Genomic DNA, 15327 nt, shown 5'->3' with positions numbered 1-15327 from the left:
TATAGTATAGTTAACGGCGTTAACCTCTCTTATACAATTTTAACGACGCTAAGGAAGATTACCGATCGAATTAGCCTTCTACCTATTCTAACGGTTATTTATACCGATTCCTACTCGCTATACGAATGCCTTATTAAATTAGGAACGATAAAAAAAAAGAGGCTTATAATCGATATTATAGCCCTTAAGTAATCGTACGAAAGGCGTAAGATACTCGAGATCCGTTAGATTAATAATAAAAATAACCTCGCAGACGCTTTTATAAAAGTAGTACTAAATAAGGGATTAGAGTAATTTATAAGTAGTAGAAAAGTTACCGTACGAATAGAGGGATAGGTTATATAAAAAGAATAGAGAAAAGGAGGAAAAAGAGACGACTTAGTAAACGGGCCCGAGGTCGAATTATACCTCTAACCGTAGCGGTTAAATCGATAAAAAAAAAAGAAAGTTAGTATCGGATTAGAAGTCTAATTTAACCGTAGTATATAGCCGACTACGCAGGGGCTAATTAGGGGCCCTATTTCCGATTATTATAGCTAGCCTAACTTATAGTTAAAACCTCCTTTTTATACCTACGTAGATATTTATATAGTTTAATTAATCTCTTCGTTAACTACGGTTCGAACTAACTACCCTGTAATAGGGATACTAACAGATAGCATCCTTGATTTGGTCTTGGAGGCCTTCGTTCTTTCTCATAGCTAAGGGGAGCTTCGACATCTGGCCATCTAGGAACTTCATCACATCTCTATCGGAAGCCCGTATTTCGATGCATAGTGAACCATCGAAGTAGCGCTCGATTTCTGGTATGTGCCTAGAAGTCGCAAAAATGTTGACATATGATGTTTCCTGCAAACTCCATATAGCTTCGAGTGTCGGATTGGAAGTCTAATTCGACCGCGGCATATAGCCGACTGCGCAGGGGCTAATTAGGGGCCCTATTTACGATTATCATAGCCAGCCCAACTTACGGTTAGAACCTCCTTTTTACACCTACGTAGATATTTATATAGTTTAATTAATCTCTTCGTTAACTACGGTTCGAACTAACTACCCTGTAATAGGGATACTAACATCGAGAAACATATTTCGATTTTCGTCGAGTTCATCCAAGGCGTCGATGACAACGTATACTCTGCTGAATCGGGGTACCACGGCTTGAAGACAACGCATTATGTCTTGTTTCGACGCCGAAGACATCCCGTGCCTGTAGGTGTTCTCTACCTCTTCGCACTCTTCGGGCGCCGTGCAATAGAGTTGCTTCAATGCGCTGGCTAGCAAGTTACGGGGTGTTTGCTCATCGTGCCGTCGGAAATTGCAAAACATGAAGCTAACTCCAACCGTCGAATTTTCCTCAAACCGGCGTTTGAGATGCTCGATGACGATGGACGAAAGCATAGTCTTCCCAGAACCAGGCATTCCGGGACAGAATAGTGTTCTTCGATCTCCAAGGACCCAGGCTTCGAACTCTGGGGATTCAAGAAGCCATTTTCCAGTTCCCTCTTGCCTCCTATCGAGGTTGTCAATCTGCTGCGTTGTGAAGTCGACTGGCGTTATTCTATCCAGAATCTGTATCTTCCTTTCTTCTAAATGTCTTCCGGCAAGATCCTTTTTCAAAGACCGGACTTCGAGGTTGGTTCTCACCGCAAGCATCGTATTGTCGATCGAGATCATGCTGTTTATCAATTGGCACCGGCGCTGAAGGTTTTCAATTGCTGACTGCGTCACATCGCCAGAGAACATCACTTTGAACCGTTGCCAGCCGAAGCGGCTACCCTCAAGCTGCTTCTGCAGCCCCTCAAGAATACGAACGAGTTCGTCTTGACAAGCAGAGAGGAGGCTTTCATCGTCGGGACTGGAGAGTGTCGCCAGGTTAGACAGCACCGCAGAGTGCTGTCCCTCAAAGGCTGCAATAAAGTCGGGATTCTGGATCAGAAGGCTTGAAGTTTCTGACAGTGTTTTGTACAGCCCATCCATCTCATTCTTGAATTTTTTGGCGTCTTCGGGAGCATCACGCCAGCTCAGGCCAAGTTTCGTGCACGTGGTGACGATCTGAGCCACCACGCTGATGATGCCGATGATCCCTGACGGATCCATATTGACAGCTTCGAAGCGATCAGTGATGGTAGAAAAGAGAAGGGAATGGCTAGGAAAGTCGTTGAAAAATGGTGATGTGGAATGAGGGGAAACCAACGTCGAAGGCAGTCGGTAATAGGCTCCGGAATCCAAGTCACATCACAAATGGCGCAGGCTCAAAATCTGCATACGCATGCAATTCATACATTTCACAGCCCCAACGAGCCAATCATTGCTGTTAAGACAGATCAAACTGAATGCGGCCCCTTGTTGTTGGCCATCTGGCCATCTCTGTCCGCCTGATTCGCCATGCAAGCGCCATGCAAGCGCTCGTAGTCCAAGTAGCTACCCGATTGGTTGCTTCGCTTTCTGCCCTTGTGTAATTTGACTGATGAAGTCCTTTGGTTCGATCGCAGTAACTGAAATTGTCGCCTAAAGCTCGTTTCGCAGCGCTTCAACTACCACGCTGTGTGGCCCCCATCTACACGGACATCAGAACCGGTCATGAAACTGCTGGCATCGCTAAGCAGAAAGGTGATGGGACCTCTGTACTCATGCGCCTCACTCAATCTCATCAACATATTGCCGTTGGTCCATTCTCTCTCCATATCAGGATTGCTGAGTGGTCCTTCCGCCATACGTGTACGGATGCACCCAGGCGAGATTGAGTTCACCCGAATGAGTGGTATATCTGCGCGGCTGCCCCATTCAGCAGCAAGAGAACGAGCCATCTGAACAACTGCCGATTTTGAGGAATTGTATGCCACGGTATCAACGCCCTGGAAGTTCGGTCAAAGTCCGCGCATGCCTTTGCCAATCCATTAACTTACCTTGTTACTCCCGTGAGCACTCATACTCGCAATAAGAACAATGCTTCCCGCCGACCCTTGTCTCTAAATTTCCTGGGCTGCGGCTTGTACGCAGATGAGCCTGCCGATGACGTTGATATCAATGATACTTCTAGCCGTGCTGATCGGAAAGTCGATAGATGGCGCGTCACCTGAAATACCAGCACAGGTGACCAAGCCTCTAAAGGGGAACCGTGACTTCTTCATGGCCTCCTCGAAGACGAACTTAACGTTTTCTGCGTCCGTGATATCGCACCTATAGTACCATGCTTGTGTTCCATGGCTCTTGGATACGTTCAGCACACGATCTGTACGGGATTAACATTCAGCTTAGTCCAGGAGCCGCAACGGTTAAGAATCTGTGTAAGCTTACTCCAAGGCTCTTCTAGAGGGTTATCTTGTCGGTCAATGCATATAACATCGCCGCCACTCTCCAGTACAGAGCGAGCAACTTCTAGGCCCATAGAACCTCCGCCGCCAGTGACTACCGGTGTTAGAAAATTCAGGTATTTGAGGAAACATGGGTTTCCGCACTTAATACAGTCCGTCTGTCAAGTCTGAAGAGCTCATTCACTGACTTCTACGGGTCACCCACTGATGGCTTGGTTTCTGTGACGCTCGATGACATCGTCACCCACGGAGAAATAGGACTGATGATCGCTGGTCAAGCTCGATTTCAACCACGCAACAGGGTTTGTATCAATGTATTCAGGGAAATCATAGACCGAGCGAAGGTCTGCTAGAAGGTTGGCGCCTCGCCCTCGTTGATGTAGTTTTGAGATTAGAAATGCGAGGATGATGATTTCCGGTTAAACTTCAGTCTTCACCACAAGTCTACTTCCCCGCATTTGCGTCTTGGTTGTCCCCAGTGCACACCTTCACTTCTGGCGTCTCATTTGACGCTTTAGCACATTAATTTCTGCAGGAGACATCTGCTTTGATCAGTCACATGCATTTCATTGATGTGGACGTTAGCCATGCAAACAGATTCGAGCCTTGTTGACGAAGACCTCGAACGTAAATCAGTAATGCACCATGATAAGTTGTCTTTAGTGCGCTTCCGAACATTACCCTATCCTCTGCTTTCTCCTTACCCACACCTCTTTATCTATACTTTCTATACCTGGAACATCCTCTCCTATCGGTATTGCACCTATTGATGCGGTGTCACGCAACTGAACCTCCCAGATACCCAGCTTATATCGCGCGCGGTCTGCCATTCCAGAATGCAGATCAAACGACCAGCCATGCTTGGGACATGTCAAACCTGCGCTCAAGACGATCCCGAAATCTTCAATGTCGAACGGTGTCCCATGTGAAAGCGGATACGAAGAATGTGGGCATTTCTGATATGAAAGTTAGGTCATACTCGGATCACAAAGGCACGTCTTCATGGGGCGGAAAGACTCACATGGTCGACGGCGTGAAATTTGCCCTTGAACTTGAAAACAAGTACTTGATCTTTCAGATCACCCTCAAGCTCAGCGTAGTTGAGAACATCAGGGGCCAAGAGTACCTCTGTACTGCGCGAATGATCTGACTTCCGCACTTGGAACACCTTGCAACCAGATTTCAGATCCGTACCACAAAAACGGAGATCTGATAGGTTGCCTTCATCGATCCCAAGATCGGGGAATGACGAGTCGAGGCCGGCGAAGAACCATCCTGCTGAGGACCGCGATCGCCCTCCGAAGGCATTCATCCCTCCTCGATTCGGAAGTAAGACTCTTAGCATGGATTCGACGGATTCTGATCGGTGCTTATCGGGATCGCGAAAGTAGCGGTGTTCCCGTGACATTTGTGGCGGTCATCGCGTCGAGATTGATTCCTTTGATGATTTTCAAAGGGTCACGTGCTCAAACACGTGAGTGGGACCATCATGTTTGAATCCGCTGGAGTCTCACATCGAGGACGCATCAAGCTCAGATGCTCCCCTAGAGAGAATTTAACATTGCCAATCTGTCACGAGGTCATCTATTGAAGCAAGGCCCTTCTGTGTTCGTTGCGATGGATCCGTTTCTTTCTTCGTGAGCGCTGATCGAGTGTGCACCCGTAAAAGGGACACAAATTGATTTTGTCTTACATGGAAAAATATTTAGTTCTCATCAAGTCTCCGTGTCAACTATCGCAGAAGCAATAGAGAGGATGCTTTGCCCATATTTATTAGCATGGATCTTCTAACATAAGTGTTTGGTTGATGGGATCTATTAGGGAAAATGCTTAGCCAAGTTCGAGAGCCAGGCAGCTCGCCGAACCTACCATTTCCGGCGGCCCGGCCCTTGCTGAGGAGTAAGCGTATCCTCTTTCCACGTGGGTACAATGCGTTTACTGAGTTCAAATGTAGTCTAAGAAGGCCTAGACTCATGACAGCTTGTCAAGGTAACGTAATGAGGAAAGGGGAAGAGGTGACTTTCTGGAGACAGCTGTGGCTGTATATCTAGGCTCTTTCCGCTCAAGGGTAAGCCGCCACATTAGAGCCTTTCGGACACCAGGGCGCAGAGATTGGGTGTTTCTAGGGCGTTGAAGAATACTAGGAATGATGATGTGGGGAACGAAAAATCTCCATTGTGCGAATGCGCCGTCTGATTAACTGGTCAACCGTCAGGAACATCATTGGTGTTGACTTGGCTGGTCCTCACATCTTGTTGAGATACATCCCTGCTCAATGTTCCTCTCATAATCCAGCAAAATGAGGGTAACAGACAAAGAGCGTCGAACATACCTGTCCGAGACGTTGGTGTCTTGGCTGTCTCGGGTCTGGTAAGAGATGACAACCCGACCCGGAAACCGCCTCAAACGATCTCTCCAGTTCCATGTACTTGGTTTTGTAAGTAGAATGTCCAACGTGGTTAGAACCGTGTGCCGCGCGGAGAGTCTCTTCTTTTTTAACAATGAGCCCGGGTTCTAGATCCAACATCATTGCCGCACAGTTTCCTGTTGAGTCAACTCCCGCAACGCATGGCTCGCAGCATGACGCGTTCTGGTGCTCTTTACCCGACTTCTCGGAGTTCTTGGCACGGGTACAGGTGCCATGGGCGAAAGGGCCGCTTTGTGTCGAAGCCCGAGGCTTATCGTGGTACCCTCCTTTATGGGATATGCGGTCTATTGAGTCCTTGACAGCAAAAGGGCCATTGCTCATTCGTCGCTTTGCGAAGTGCGATTGCGAGTCTAGCTAGATGCGAGTTGGACTAGTATAGGTCCCAGACCCCCGGGACGTCGATCGGCCTGGCCGTTTAGCCCGGAACGTCTGACTGGTATCAGCAAAGACACATGGCATGGCGCCTCCCTACCACCTCCCTTGCCCGCGTTGAGATCTCTCATAGCTGAACGCGGCATAGTTTACGGCCGGGCCAGGATAGGGCGATCCCGCGTACCCCACATTCCGGAGGTCAACCGTATGCCACGATGAAGAACATTGCCTCTTAACCCATTTTGTATAATGCGAAGCGAAATGCTAAGAAATCAAAGGATTGCAGGGACTGTCAGGTCTTGTCTGAAGCACTTCCACCTTCTGGATTGATCCTAACGTCCTGAATTAGATCCAATATCAAGGGTGTGTGTTTGGAGGGCTCCACGTGTCTCATTTCCTTCTTTTACGGCCGTCCTGCGCTTGGCTGGATGATCACAGACGCAAGCGGCAACTCCTCATTCGACCGCTCACGGAATGCCTCCAATGCATAAGTACAACCTACCGCGCCCCAAGATCTCAACGTCTTCTCCAAGCATCCAATCTGTCTCATCTGGCATCCGCCCTCGATCCCTAGCGCCTTTGCCCTCAAACTCTCACATCGGCATCATGTCTGCGACTCATCTTCCGAACGGCTACAAGTCGTTCGGCCCGAAGGCCAACTGTACTCTCGAGGTGTGCCCGCTGGAGGCTAGTCTTCTACGTTATCGCCCATCGGTGCCAGTCAACGGAACGTTCATCGGGCTCTTTGCCCTGGCTATGATCATACATACTATCCAGGGGCTTCGATCAAAGAACTGGGGGTTCATGGCTAGCATGATTGGTGGATGTCTACTCGAGATCGTTGGCTACGTCGGAAGACTAATCCTCAACGACAACCCATTTTCTTTTGGCGGGTTTCTTCTGCAGATTAGTAAGTCCCACCGAGAACCCGATGGTTTGACTGGACCTAATCTCCTCTTGTCGCAGTCTGCATTACTGTCGGTCCAGTCTTCTTCTGTGCTGCCATCTATGTCATGCTATCCAAAGTGTAAGTCCATCCTGCAACCACTATCAATCATCCAGTCGCGACAACTCTGACTAATTTTGGGAGCGCAGAATCATCCACGTCGATCGATCGATCTCTAGATTCAACCCGAAATTATGCTACTTTGTCTTTATCCCGTGCGACATCGTATCGCTTATTCTACAAGCAACTGGCGGTGCCCTATCCAGCATTGCGAGCGATAAGGCAGCCGTGCAAAGGGGCGTCAATGTCTCGTTAGCCGGGCTGATCTTCCAGGTTGTCTGCCTAGTCGCCTTTTGTGCTCTCTTCGCGGACTACCTCATTATCTGCATGAGGACAAACGCTCGACAACGCATGACGAAAAACATGAAGATCTTCTTGGCATTTCTCTTCATCTCTACTATTCTGATCTTGGTACGATGCTCTTACCGTATCGAGGAACTGAAGGAGGGATACTTCAGCCCAATGTTCCGCGATCAACCCTTGTTCATTGGACTCGAATCTTCGTGAGTCTTTCTACATCCGGGATACTGCTCGATGGTCTGGCTAATTTGCGTCCAATCCTAGTGTCATGGTAGTTGCAGTATTCTGCTTGGTCATCGGGAACCCTGCGATTGGCTTCAGCACGACCGGGGAGAGAAAAGAATCGACCGCGTCAGAAGCGTTCGATCACCTCCCATCGCGGCAGGATAGCATGCCTATGGAGATGAGCGGCAGAAAGGACACGCTGCCGGGCTCGATCAATGTATGAAGCAGATGACGCCTACGAAGAGCATCCACTGTACTGTTTACTCACGAAGATACCACAACTTTCAACTTTGCCTTCCTTTTTGACTAATTCGATTCGAGCTATTCGTAATCTGACATAACGCTGGATCCTAAGCTCTTCAATCCTATTTCCATGATTGGAGACTCGATAGAAGCCCCCACAGAGTATTCCTGCATCATTTTGCGGTACATTTCGGCATCTGACATACCACAGTGACCCTATTTTGGTGGGCTACGATACATGTGATTTCTAGAAACACAAACCGGCAGCCTCTGCTCCTCGGCCAACTTTTTCTTCTAGTCTTTCTCGGATTGAATTTCTTGGAGGAAGCGTCTCGTCATCGATTGTATCAAACGTCCATCTTCTTGCTCGGGGCACTGGAACTCGGGGTCTGTGGAGTTCCATCCCCATCTTGGCTCGTTGTCGGCGCGACGTCCACCACAGGGAGGCCACATCTTGTGCATGAGGGTTCATTCGCAGATTCGCAAGCGCATCTTCTCGAGCTGGGAAACGATAAGCACTGGGATTTCTGTAGAGGCTTCGGCACGGTCCACTTACAATCGCGTGATAGAGAGCGCATACCACAGGGCCATCAGAATCAGAGTCACTGCGGTGGTAATGCCGAACCAGATCAGAAAGACCGACGCTTCGGGATCCATCTTGAGTGATATAGTCTCGGTTGCTCGATGTTATGCTTGACTTTCTAGTTTGGGAGGTCTTGGGGTTACTGTGAGTGCGGCGCTGGTGTGCTCCTGTCTTCGAACTTCCTGATTCTGCTTTGATGGGTTGGGTGGCGGACTTTGAGAAATTCAGCGTCATCGATCGTGGGAAACTGCTTCTTATTAGACACAGGCTGCATCCAAAAAGGTGTCCTGATGTCTTAAAGTTCAAGCCTCATGGCTGAAGACCTTAAGGATCTGCAGCCGCAGTGGCAGCACTGCTAGAACCCTTCTGGTTAATCAGAGCCTAAGAGTGAAATTATAAAGATGCAGCGGCGACCATCTCGCTCTTTTCAAGTGTTTTCTGATAGACGTAACTTTTTACCAAGCCCACTAGATCATGAAAAGATAGAACGTCGGTGCAGACCAAGATCAGCATGTGCTGCGAAATTTATATAGCAGGATCAGTAAAATCTCAACTTTTCCAGGAGGAAACTTGAGGTATTATATCCGTCCTGCAAAGCACTTCGACGGCTCCAGGGCTAGTCGCTCTCAAACCCCCCACACGTTACTCAAGACATTCATCAAATATAGCGGGTCAAAGATGACATTGTGTTTGTCAATACGCATTCTTCATGAGAGCAATACTTGACATGTTCTATGATTCAGCATACTGGAGCTTGACGCTGACTCCATCTCTGGGGACCATGGTAAAGTGGATGTCCTTTCTCGGCTCGCCTGGCGGTCCAATCCACTCCATGCTCTTGAACCTTTGGATGAGTCTGACCAAGAAATATGCAGCCTCTGTGAGAGCAAATTGTTCTAAGGCAAGTTAGCATTCCCCTCCCCCTACTGAACGCACGAATTGTTAGCGTATATGGGATGACTTACGTCCCAAGCAGATCCTCGGACCACCACTAAATGGAATATAGTTCCAATCTAGTCGGACACCCTCCCATCGCTCCGGCTTGAACTCCATCGCATCCGCCCAGATATCCGCTCGTCGATGCAGAAGATACGGCACAAAGGTGACGGTCTGGCCCTTCTTGATCACGATGGGCGATAACCCATCAGCTCCGCCACCTCTTGGCAAGACCGTATCCCGTACCGCATACCGGCTGTTGAGCGGCACGACATTGTACACTCTTAACGTCTCCCGCATCACAAATTGAAGATATCGTGAAGACTTGAGCGTCGCAAAGTCGATACCCTCAGGTTTCTCAGAGTACTCCCCAAACTCCGCGACCACCTCTCCCCGAAGCTTCTCAAATACAGCCGGGTGCCGCGCAAGCATCAGCAGCACCCACGAGAGTAAAGATGCCGTGGTATCCCGACCCGCCAGAAGTATCCCTAGGATCTGGTCCCGCAGCTCCCCGCGGTCTCGCGTTTTCTCTACGAGAGTATCCAGCAAGATAAACTTATCCGTCGACGGCTTCGCGCGCTTGAGAGCCAGCTGAACGTAGTGGTCGACGTATCGACGGATGTAGTCAATGGACTTAGTGCCCACGCTACTTGGTGCCAAGAAGTACAGCCCCTGCAGCCGGGCGCGCAGAGCGATGTACATTTGCGCCTCGTGGAAGGCCGACGCGAAGGACATGTCGCTTCCTGCTTGGTCCGCCGCCATAGCCGTCACCGCACTTGTCGATGTCGACATCTTGCCTAGAGCAGCGGCCGTTTGTGAATCGACCGTTTCACCAAAGAGGAAGCCAGTTGCCGTGTCGAGGGTGAAACGGAAGATCAAGGGCATAATATCAACAGACAGGGCGCCGTCGTCCGTCTTCTGGCCAACGAATGGCAGGGCCCGGAACAGAGCTTGAACGGCACGTTCCGTACCTTCGAGGTCGTTGATGTTCTCACGCGAGAACTGCGATCGGAAGAGCGATCTTGAATGTTCCCACAGGGGACCATCGTGGGTGAAGATGTTGTTGCCCTCTAGCGGCTTGAATTGCGCGATCCTGCGCGGGCCGAGCTCAAAGTCTCGAAACTTCGTCGCAAGGATGGCCTGGATGTTGACTGGATCGATCGTATTTACCTCGGCTGGGCCGAAGAGGCCTGTAGTGCTGAAGGTGTCACCGCACTTTTTGAACTTTTGGGCAATGACATCGTCGAGGATGTCGCCGCCGCTGCGCACCACCTTGACGGCGCGCCAGACATTGTCGATGCCGAAAGGGAGCTTTGAGGAAAAGTGCTTGGGAAAAGTCGCGCCGTTTGACTTGGCAAAGAGAAGAATGCGACGACGGGCGAGGAAAGTTGAGACGACGTAGTAGATCACGAATGCTGGAAGCGCGAATAGCACTACTGGCATGGAGAGAAGCGCCATGATGGGAGTCTGTCTAGCGCCCAATATCGACAGATGAAAAATTCAGATGGCCCGTCGTACATTGTTCCAACGAGCCGGAACCCCACGAGATATATATCCCTCTCACGATGCCTGTCAAAATGGCGGCAAGGATTGGCACTAGTCGTGCAAGGAAGAGGTGGGTTTAATCCCCGTTATCGACCATGATCCGCACTGGCTTCCACTAAAACCCCAGCTCTCTAAAGTTTCCGAACTGACGAATCGTAGCACTCGCTACTGCGATTACCCGGCGCGGAGATCGTGGGCAATAAGAAGTCCGTCTCTACCCCATTGTTATACCATTCAAATATGCTTTCGTTCTCGTTTTCGCGATTCTACAGGCTGTAGTACTGATGGAGACACATGAATGCCAAGGGAGGAACAATCGTTGGCCTTGTGTTTGTGTTGTATCGACCGACGACAACCTGGACAAACTTCATCTGCAGGAAAAGCATATGCCCCACCAAATGTTGTTTGCTTGACTGATCATGGTTGGAGTTCATAGCTTTGGTGCCCGAAGTGATATCATGCCTCGGCCGGCAGAGCTCAAATCTGCGACAACCTTTCGGCGCCGGGATTTGAGCTGCGCATGTCTTGGTTCGGACTCCAAAGGCCTAGAGCTCGGACTGCGTGGGGTAGCGGTCTAGAGTTATGGAGCCCCCGCAAAGTAGGTTCGTGATGTTGATTCATCATGGTCCACACGAGAAGGAAAACATGACTCGATTTCTGAATGGAGATGTTCGTGAATTGAGGCAACGTCAGGTGTAATTGAACTGTTGTATAGGATTAGTAATTCCTCGACACCGAGACGAAATAAGGTTCTGACCATCAAGTCCGAGGAATGATAGCATTTAGCGGCGTAGCATCGCTTTGTTTGGGTTCGCGCCTTCGGAACAAGCGAGGAACGCCCTACAAGTCCGAACGAAATTATGCCTGCATTTCGTAGGAAGTCAGAGGATTTTACTTGTCGAGCTTTAGGTATCTACCAACTACTGCTGTCAAGCACTCGGCATGAAGCAGACCACTGAGCATTTGCATCATTGTTATCAGAAAAAAAAAAAAAAAAAAGCGCAGGTCACGTATGGGTTCCATCTTCGGTGGGATCGGGGCGCATTGATTTTGGGATCATTTATTTAACCGCTCAACATCACTTTACATGAGCGAACGTTAATCTCCATTACCTATCTCGATGAACAGGAGTGGCGAGGTTCATCTACCCAATATTTATGATAATATGAGATCATTAGAGATGCGGACGAGAAGACTACGGGGTTAGCAAGGGAAGCCATGAGGCCAGTCCGCGACGTAATTGTTATCGCACATGATCAATCACATTGAACGAGCATTCCACCGACTTTATTTTAGAATCCCTATTATCAGAAGTTGATTGCGGTCACTACTTAGGTATCTCGAAGGCATGGCTTCATGTCAACAAGCCTTTGACCCACCAGAGAAGCCGGAAGTTCTGCGCCGCATGTGCCAAGCACACATATCAACAGAACGTTGGCAGACAAGACGCTAGACCCAAACACACGCCCAAGTAGACAATGTGACTCACGGATAAGGTTTGGGTGCAGGTGTGATGTAGTACAACTACGATCATCACTACTGTGAGCGAAGAATCCGACGCTTCTTTCTTTGGGGTGAGCTGAATGTCGGGGATGATGTTTTGGGGAGCTTTGGACAAGAAGAACTACTGTGACACAAGCAGCAATACGTAGGGCGCCAATCGTGCGGAGAGTCCGCAGACAGAGAAAGGCAGCTCCGGGAGGCTATGGATCGTTCGCTGGATCTATGGGCATCGTTGCACAAGAGTTGAAAGCAAAGACTAGAAGATTGAATCTATCGAGCAAGCGTCTGAGAAGGCCATGGATTTTGGAGGTTGCATCGAAGAATGGAAGCGTCTCTGCGCAAGGTGACAACGATTCGAGGGAAGTCCCCCGAAGTCGGGCTGCCGGTGTTCTCATCCTCACATCTTCCCTTCTTTTTTCCTCCGACATCAATAGCGCCATTCTTGGACCTTCTTCAATCCGATCACGAATGTCCCCGTGGTTGGAAGCTGAATTGCTTGTCGAAATCAGCCAATGTACCTGCCGCTCTGGCCTGATGATAGGCCTTGCTCGCTGTAGCATCGGTGCCTTTGCTGTGAACGTGGTACATGTTGCTGTGACTAAACGATCTGGTGTACTCGGAAACTCGATGCTTCGATAGGGTGCTAGCCGACTCCGTGGTCGAATACAGATCCGACGACTTTCCCAATATTCTCCTGGGGGCGTTACTGTCAGCATAGCGTCATCAGGTGCAATATTACGAGCACAATCGCGTGGGGAGCGTTGCTAGAAGTACCCATTGTGGATAGAGTCCATATAGTTCATGTTGAAATGAGGTCGAAGTTGGTAAACCTCCAATAAGAATAGGACTGAGATACTCTGAAGTTTGAGGGGTGGTAGAACGCCTGCCCGTGGTCTCACTTTACCCTGGTCGCCGAACAGCAAATTACTAATGCTAGTAGATTCAAGCCGATTGCCATAGTATCTATTAGTATCCCTATTATAGGGTAGTTAGTTCGAACCGTAGGTAACGAAGAGATTAATTAAACTATATAAATATCTGCGTAGTAAGTATAAAAAAGAGGTTCTAACTATAGGTTAGGCTAGCTACGATAATCGTAAATAGGGCCCCTAATTAGCCCCTATATAGTCGGCTATATACCGCGGTCGAATTAGACTTTTAATCCGATACTAACTTTCTCTTTTTTTTATCGATTTAACTACTACGGTTAGAAGTATAATTTAACCTCGGGCCCGTTTATTAAGTCGTCTCTTTTTCCCCCTTTTCTCTACTCTTTTTATATAACCTATCCCTCTATTCGTACGATAACTTTTCCGCTACTTACGAATTATTCTAATCCCTTATTTAGTACTACTTTTATAAAAACGTCTGCGAGGTTATTTTTATTATTAATTTAACGGATCTCGAGTATTTTATACCTTTTATACGATTACCTAAGGGCTATAATATCGATTATAAGCCTCTTTTCCTTCGTCGTTCTTAATTTAACGAGGTATTCGTATAGCGAGTAAGAATCTATATAAATAACCGTTAGAATAGGTAAAAGGCTAATTCGATCGGTAATCTTCCTTAGCGTTATTAAAATCGTATAAGAGAGGTTAACGCTATTAACTATACTATAAACCTTTAATACTAATATACTTCTCGTTACCTACTTATTTTTAGTTAATAAGTAATAAATTATATTATTATATATAGTAAATTCGCTCTCGCCTATACTCTCGTTAGCTAGGATAATAATATACCCTAATTACGAAGTAAGGTCGTTATTATTTATAAATAACCTATTAATAAAGACGTAGAGCTTACTAATCGTAAGGTCGATTAGGTAATAAACGAGACCTCGATCGAGATTCGTTTATTACTACTTAAGCCGCTTATTAAGTACCTCGACGTCTCGTTTAGTTAGATCTATAGCCTATACTACCCTAGCGTAGTTAAAAGTCGCCTTAAGCTAATAAATATTTATAATATATACTCCTTATACGAGCTTAGCCTTATACTACTTCTTAACGTTAATTACGTTCGGATCGACGAGGTTAATCTTCTCGCCCTATCCTTTTTATTAAAAAACGACGGTTTCCTTTTTAATTATAAAAATCCTATTATTAAATACTAAGGGGGTGTTTATTATAAGGACCTCTTTTAGCTTCGCTACGAAGCCCGCTTTTTAGAGCTCTTACTCCTCTTTTTTTATAAAGTTAATATCGGATACGCCTAATATATTATTAATCTATATTCCGACGATCCTAAATTAGTCGCTTTCGTACTCCGTAACTAATAAGTACGGGTCGTACGTAAAGGTAACTATTAATAGTTAATTAATATAAAAATCGTAATAAGTAGCTTACTAATAGGTGCCCGATTCTGCGAGCCTATATAGTAGCTTAAGTACTTTAATAATCGTGCCTTCTAGGTACTTACTAGCCATTTCTTTTAGTAAATGGGCCAGGATTTTCCTTATGAGCCCTATAGCCGATTGGGTATAGGCCTAGGTAATATTACGGCTCTAAATCTCGTATCCCTTTTTCCGTAGCGATGCTATTAGTACTATTATTAATCGTTAGCTATAGCGCTATATAGTAAGTAATTATATAAGTAGCGTTACCTTTTTAACGTCGCCGTACCCCTAAATTATATATCTAAACTTCTCGTACGGCTAGGGTATTCCTTTCCTTTTAATCTTACGAACTATTTATAATTTAAATATATAGAGGTTTAAATATTTTTCTAAGTTGTATAAGATAAATTAATAGACCCCTCGATTGCAAAGAGTGTTTATTTTAATAAGATCTAATCCCTTATACGGCTTTTTAATAGTTATAATTATGCCTTTTTTATATAGTTTAACCGCTAGCTCGAAATCGGCTTT

General features: G+C 47.2%; 7 protein-coding genes across 7 annotated transcripts; 1 reads left to right on the top strand and 6 right to left on the bottom strand.

Annotated features, from left to right (window-relative positions):
- Window positions 1–648: 648 nt before the first annotated feature.
- CLUP02_06776 (ankyrin repeat protein) lies at window positions 649–2097 on the bottom strand (the record flags this gene model as incomplete). Its single annotated transcript, XM_049285773.1, has 3 exons — window positions 649–888; window positions 972–993; window positions 1055–2097. 3 exons carry the CDS (start codon window positions 2095–2097, stop codon window positions 649–651), a joined length of 1305 nt encoding a protein of 434 aa, XP_049142916.1.
- A 437-nt stretch (window positions 2098–2534) lies between these two features.
- CLUP02_06775 (short-chain dehydrogenase) lies at window positions 2535–2930 on the bottom strand (the record flags this gene model as incomplete). Its single annotated transcript, XM_049285772.1, has 2 exons — window positions 2535–2855; window positions 2907–2930. The coding sequence occupies 2 exons, from the start codon at window positions 2928–2930 to the stop codon at window positions 2535–2537; spliced, it is 345 nt and encodes a 114-aa protein (XP_049142915.1).
- Window positions 2931–2969: 39 nt separating this feature from the next.
- On the bottom strand, window positions 2970–4722 carry CLUP02_06774 (Rieske domain-containing protein; the record flags this gene model as incomplete). Its single annotated transcript, XM_049285771.1, has 5 exons — window positions 2970–3232; window positions 3298–3408; window positions 3520–3684; window positions 4048–4270; window positions 4336–4722. 5 exons carry the CDS (start codon window positions 4720–4722, stop codon window positions 2970–2972), a joined length of 1149 nt encoding a protein of 382 aa, XP_049142914.1.
- A 673-nt stretch (window positions 4723–5395) lies between these two features.
- On the bottom strand, window positions 5396–6245 carry CLUP02_06773 (uncharacterized protein; the record flags this gene model as incomplete). The annotated part of the gene is made up of 4 exons (XM_049285770.1): window positions 5396–5514; window positions 5564–5646; window positions 5705–6096; window positions 6177–6245. The coding sequence occupies 4 exons, from the start codon at window positions 6243–6245 to the stop codon at window positions 5396–5398; spliced, it is 663 nt and encodes a 220-aa protein (XP_049142913.1).
- Window positions 6246–6588: 343 nt separating this feature from the next.
- CLUP02_06772 (parasitic phase-specific protein PSP-1) lies at window positions 6589–7868 on the top strand (the record flags this gene model as incomplete). Its single annotated transcript, XM_049285769.1, has 4 exons — window positions 6589–7024; window positions 7081–7141; window positions 7210–7623; window positions 7685–7868. 4 exons carry the CDS (start codon window positions 6589–6591, stop codon window positions 7866–7868), a joined length of 1095 nt encoding a protein of 364 aa, XP_049142912.1.
- A 1335-nt stretch (window positions 7869–9203) lies between these two features.
- On the bottom strand, window positions 9204–10865 carry CLUP02_06771 (cytochrome P450; the record flags this gene model as incomplete). The annotated part of the gene is made up of 2 exons (XM_049285768.1): window positions 9204–9367; window positions 9437–10865. 2 exons carry the CDS (start codon window positions 10863–10865, stop codon window positions 9204–9206), a joined length of 1593 nt encoding a protein of 530 aa, XP_049142911.1.
- A 1790-nt stretch (window positions 10866–12655) lies between these two features.
- CLUP02_06770 (uncharacterized protein) lies at window positions 12656–13171 on the bottom strand (the record flags this gene model as incomplete). Its single annotated transcript, XM_049285767.1, has 1 exon — window positions 12656–13171. One exon carries the CDS (start codon window positions 13169–13171, stop codon window positions 12656–12658), a length of 516 nt encoding a protein of 171 aa, XP_049142910.1.
- Between the last annotated feature and the right edge of the window lie 2156 nt (window positions 13172–15327).

Source organism: Colletotrichum lupini, chromosome 3 (genome assembly GCF_023278565.1).
Source record: "Colletotrichum lupini chromosome 3, complete sequence".
NCBI lineage: Eukaryota > Fungi > Ascomycota > Sordariomycetes > Glomerellales > Glomerellaceae > Colletotrichum > Colletotrichum lupini.
Note: the sequence above shows the minus strand (reverse complement) of the source record. Positions and strands in the feature narration are given on the sequence as shown.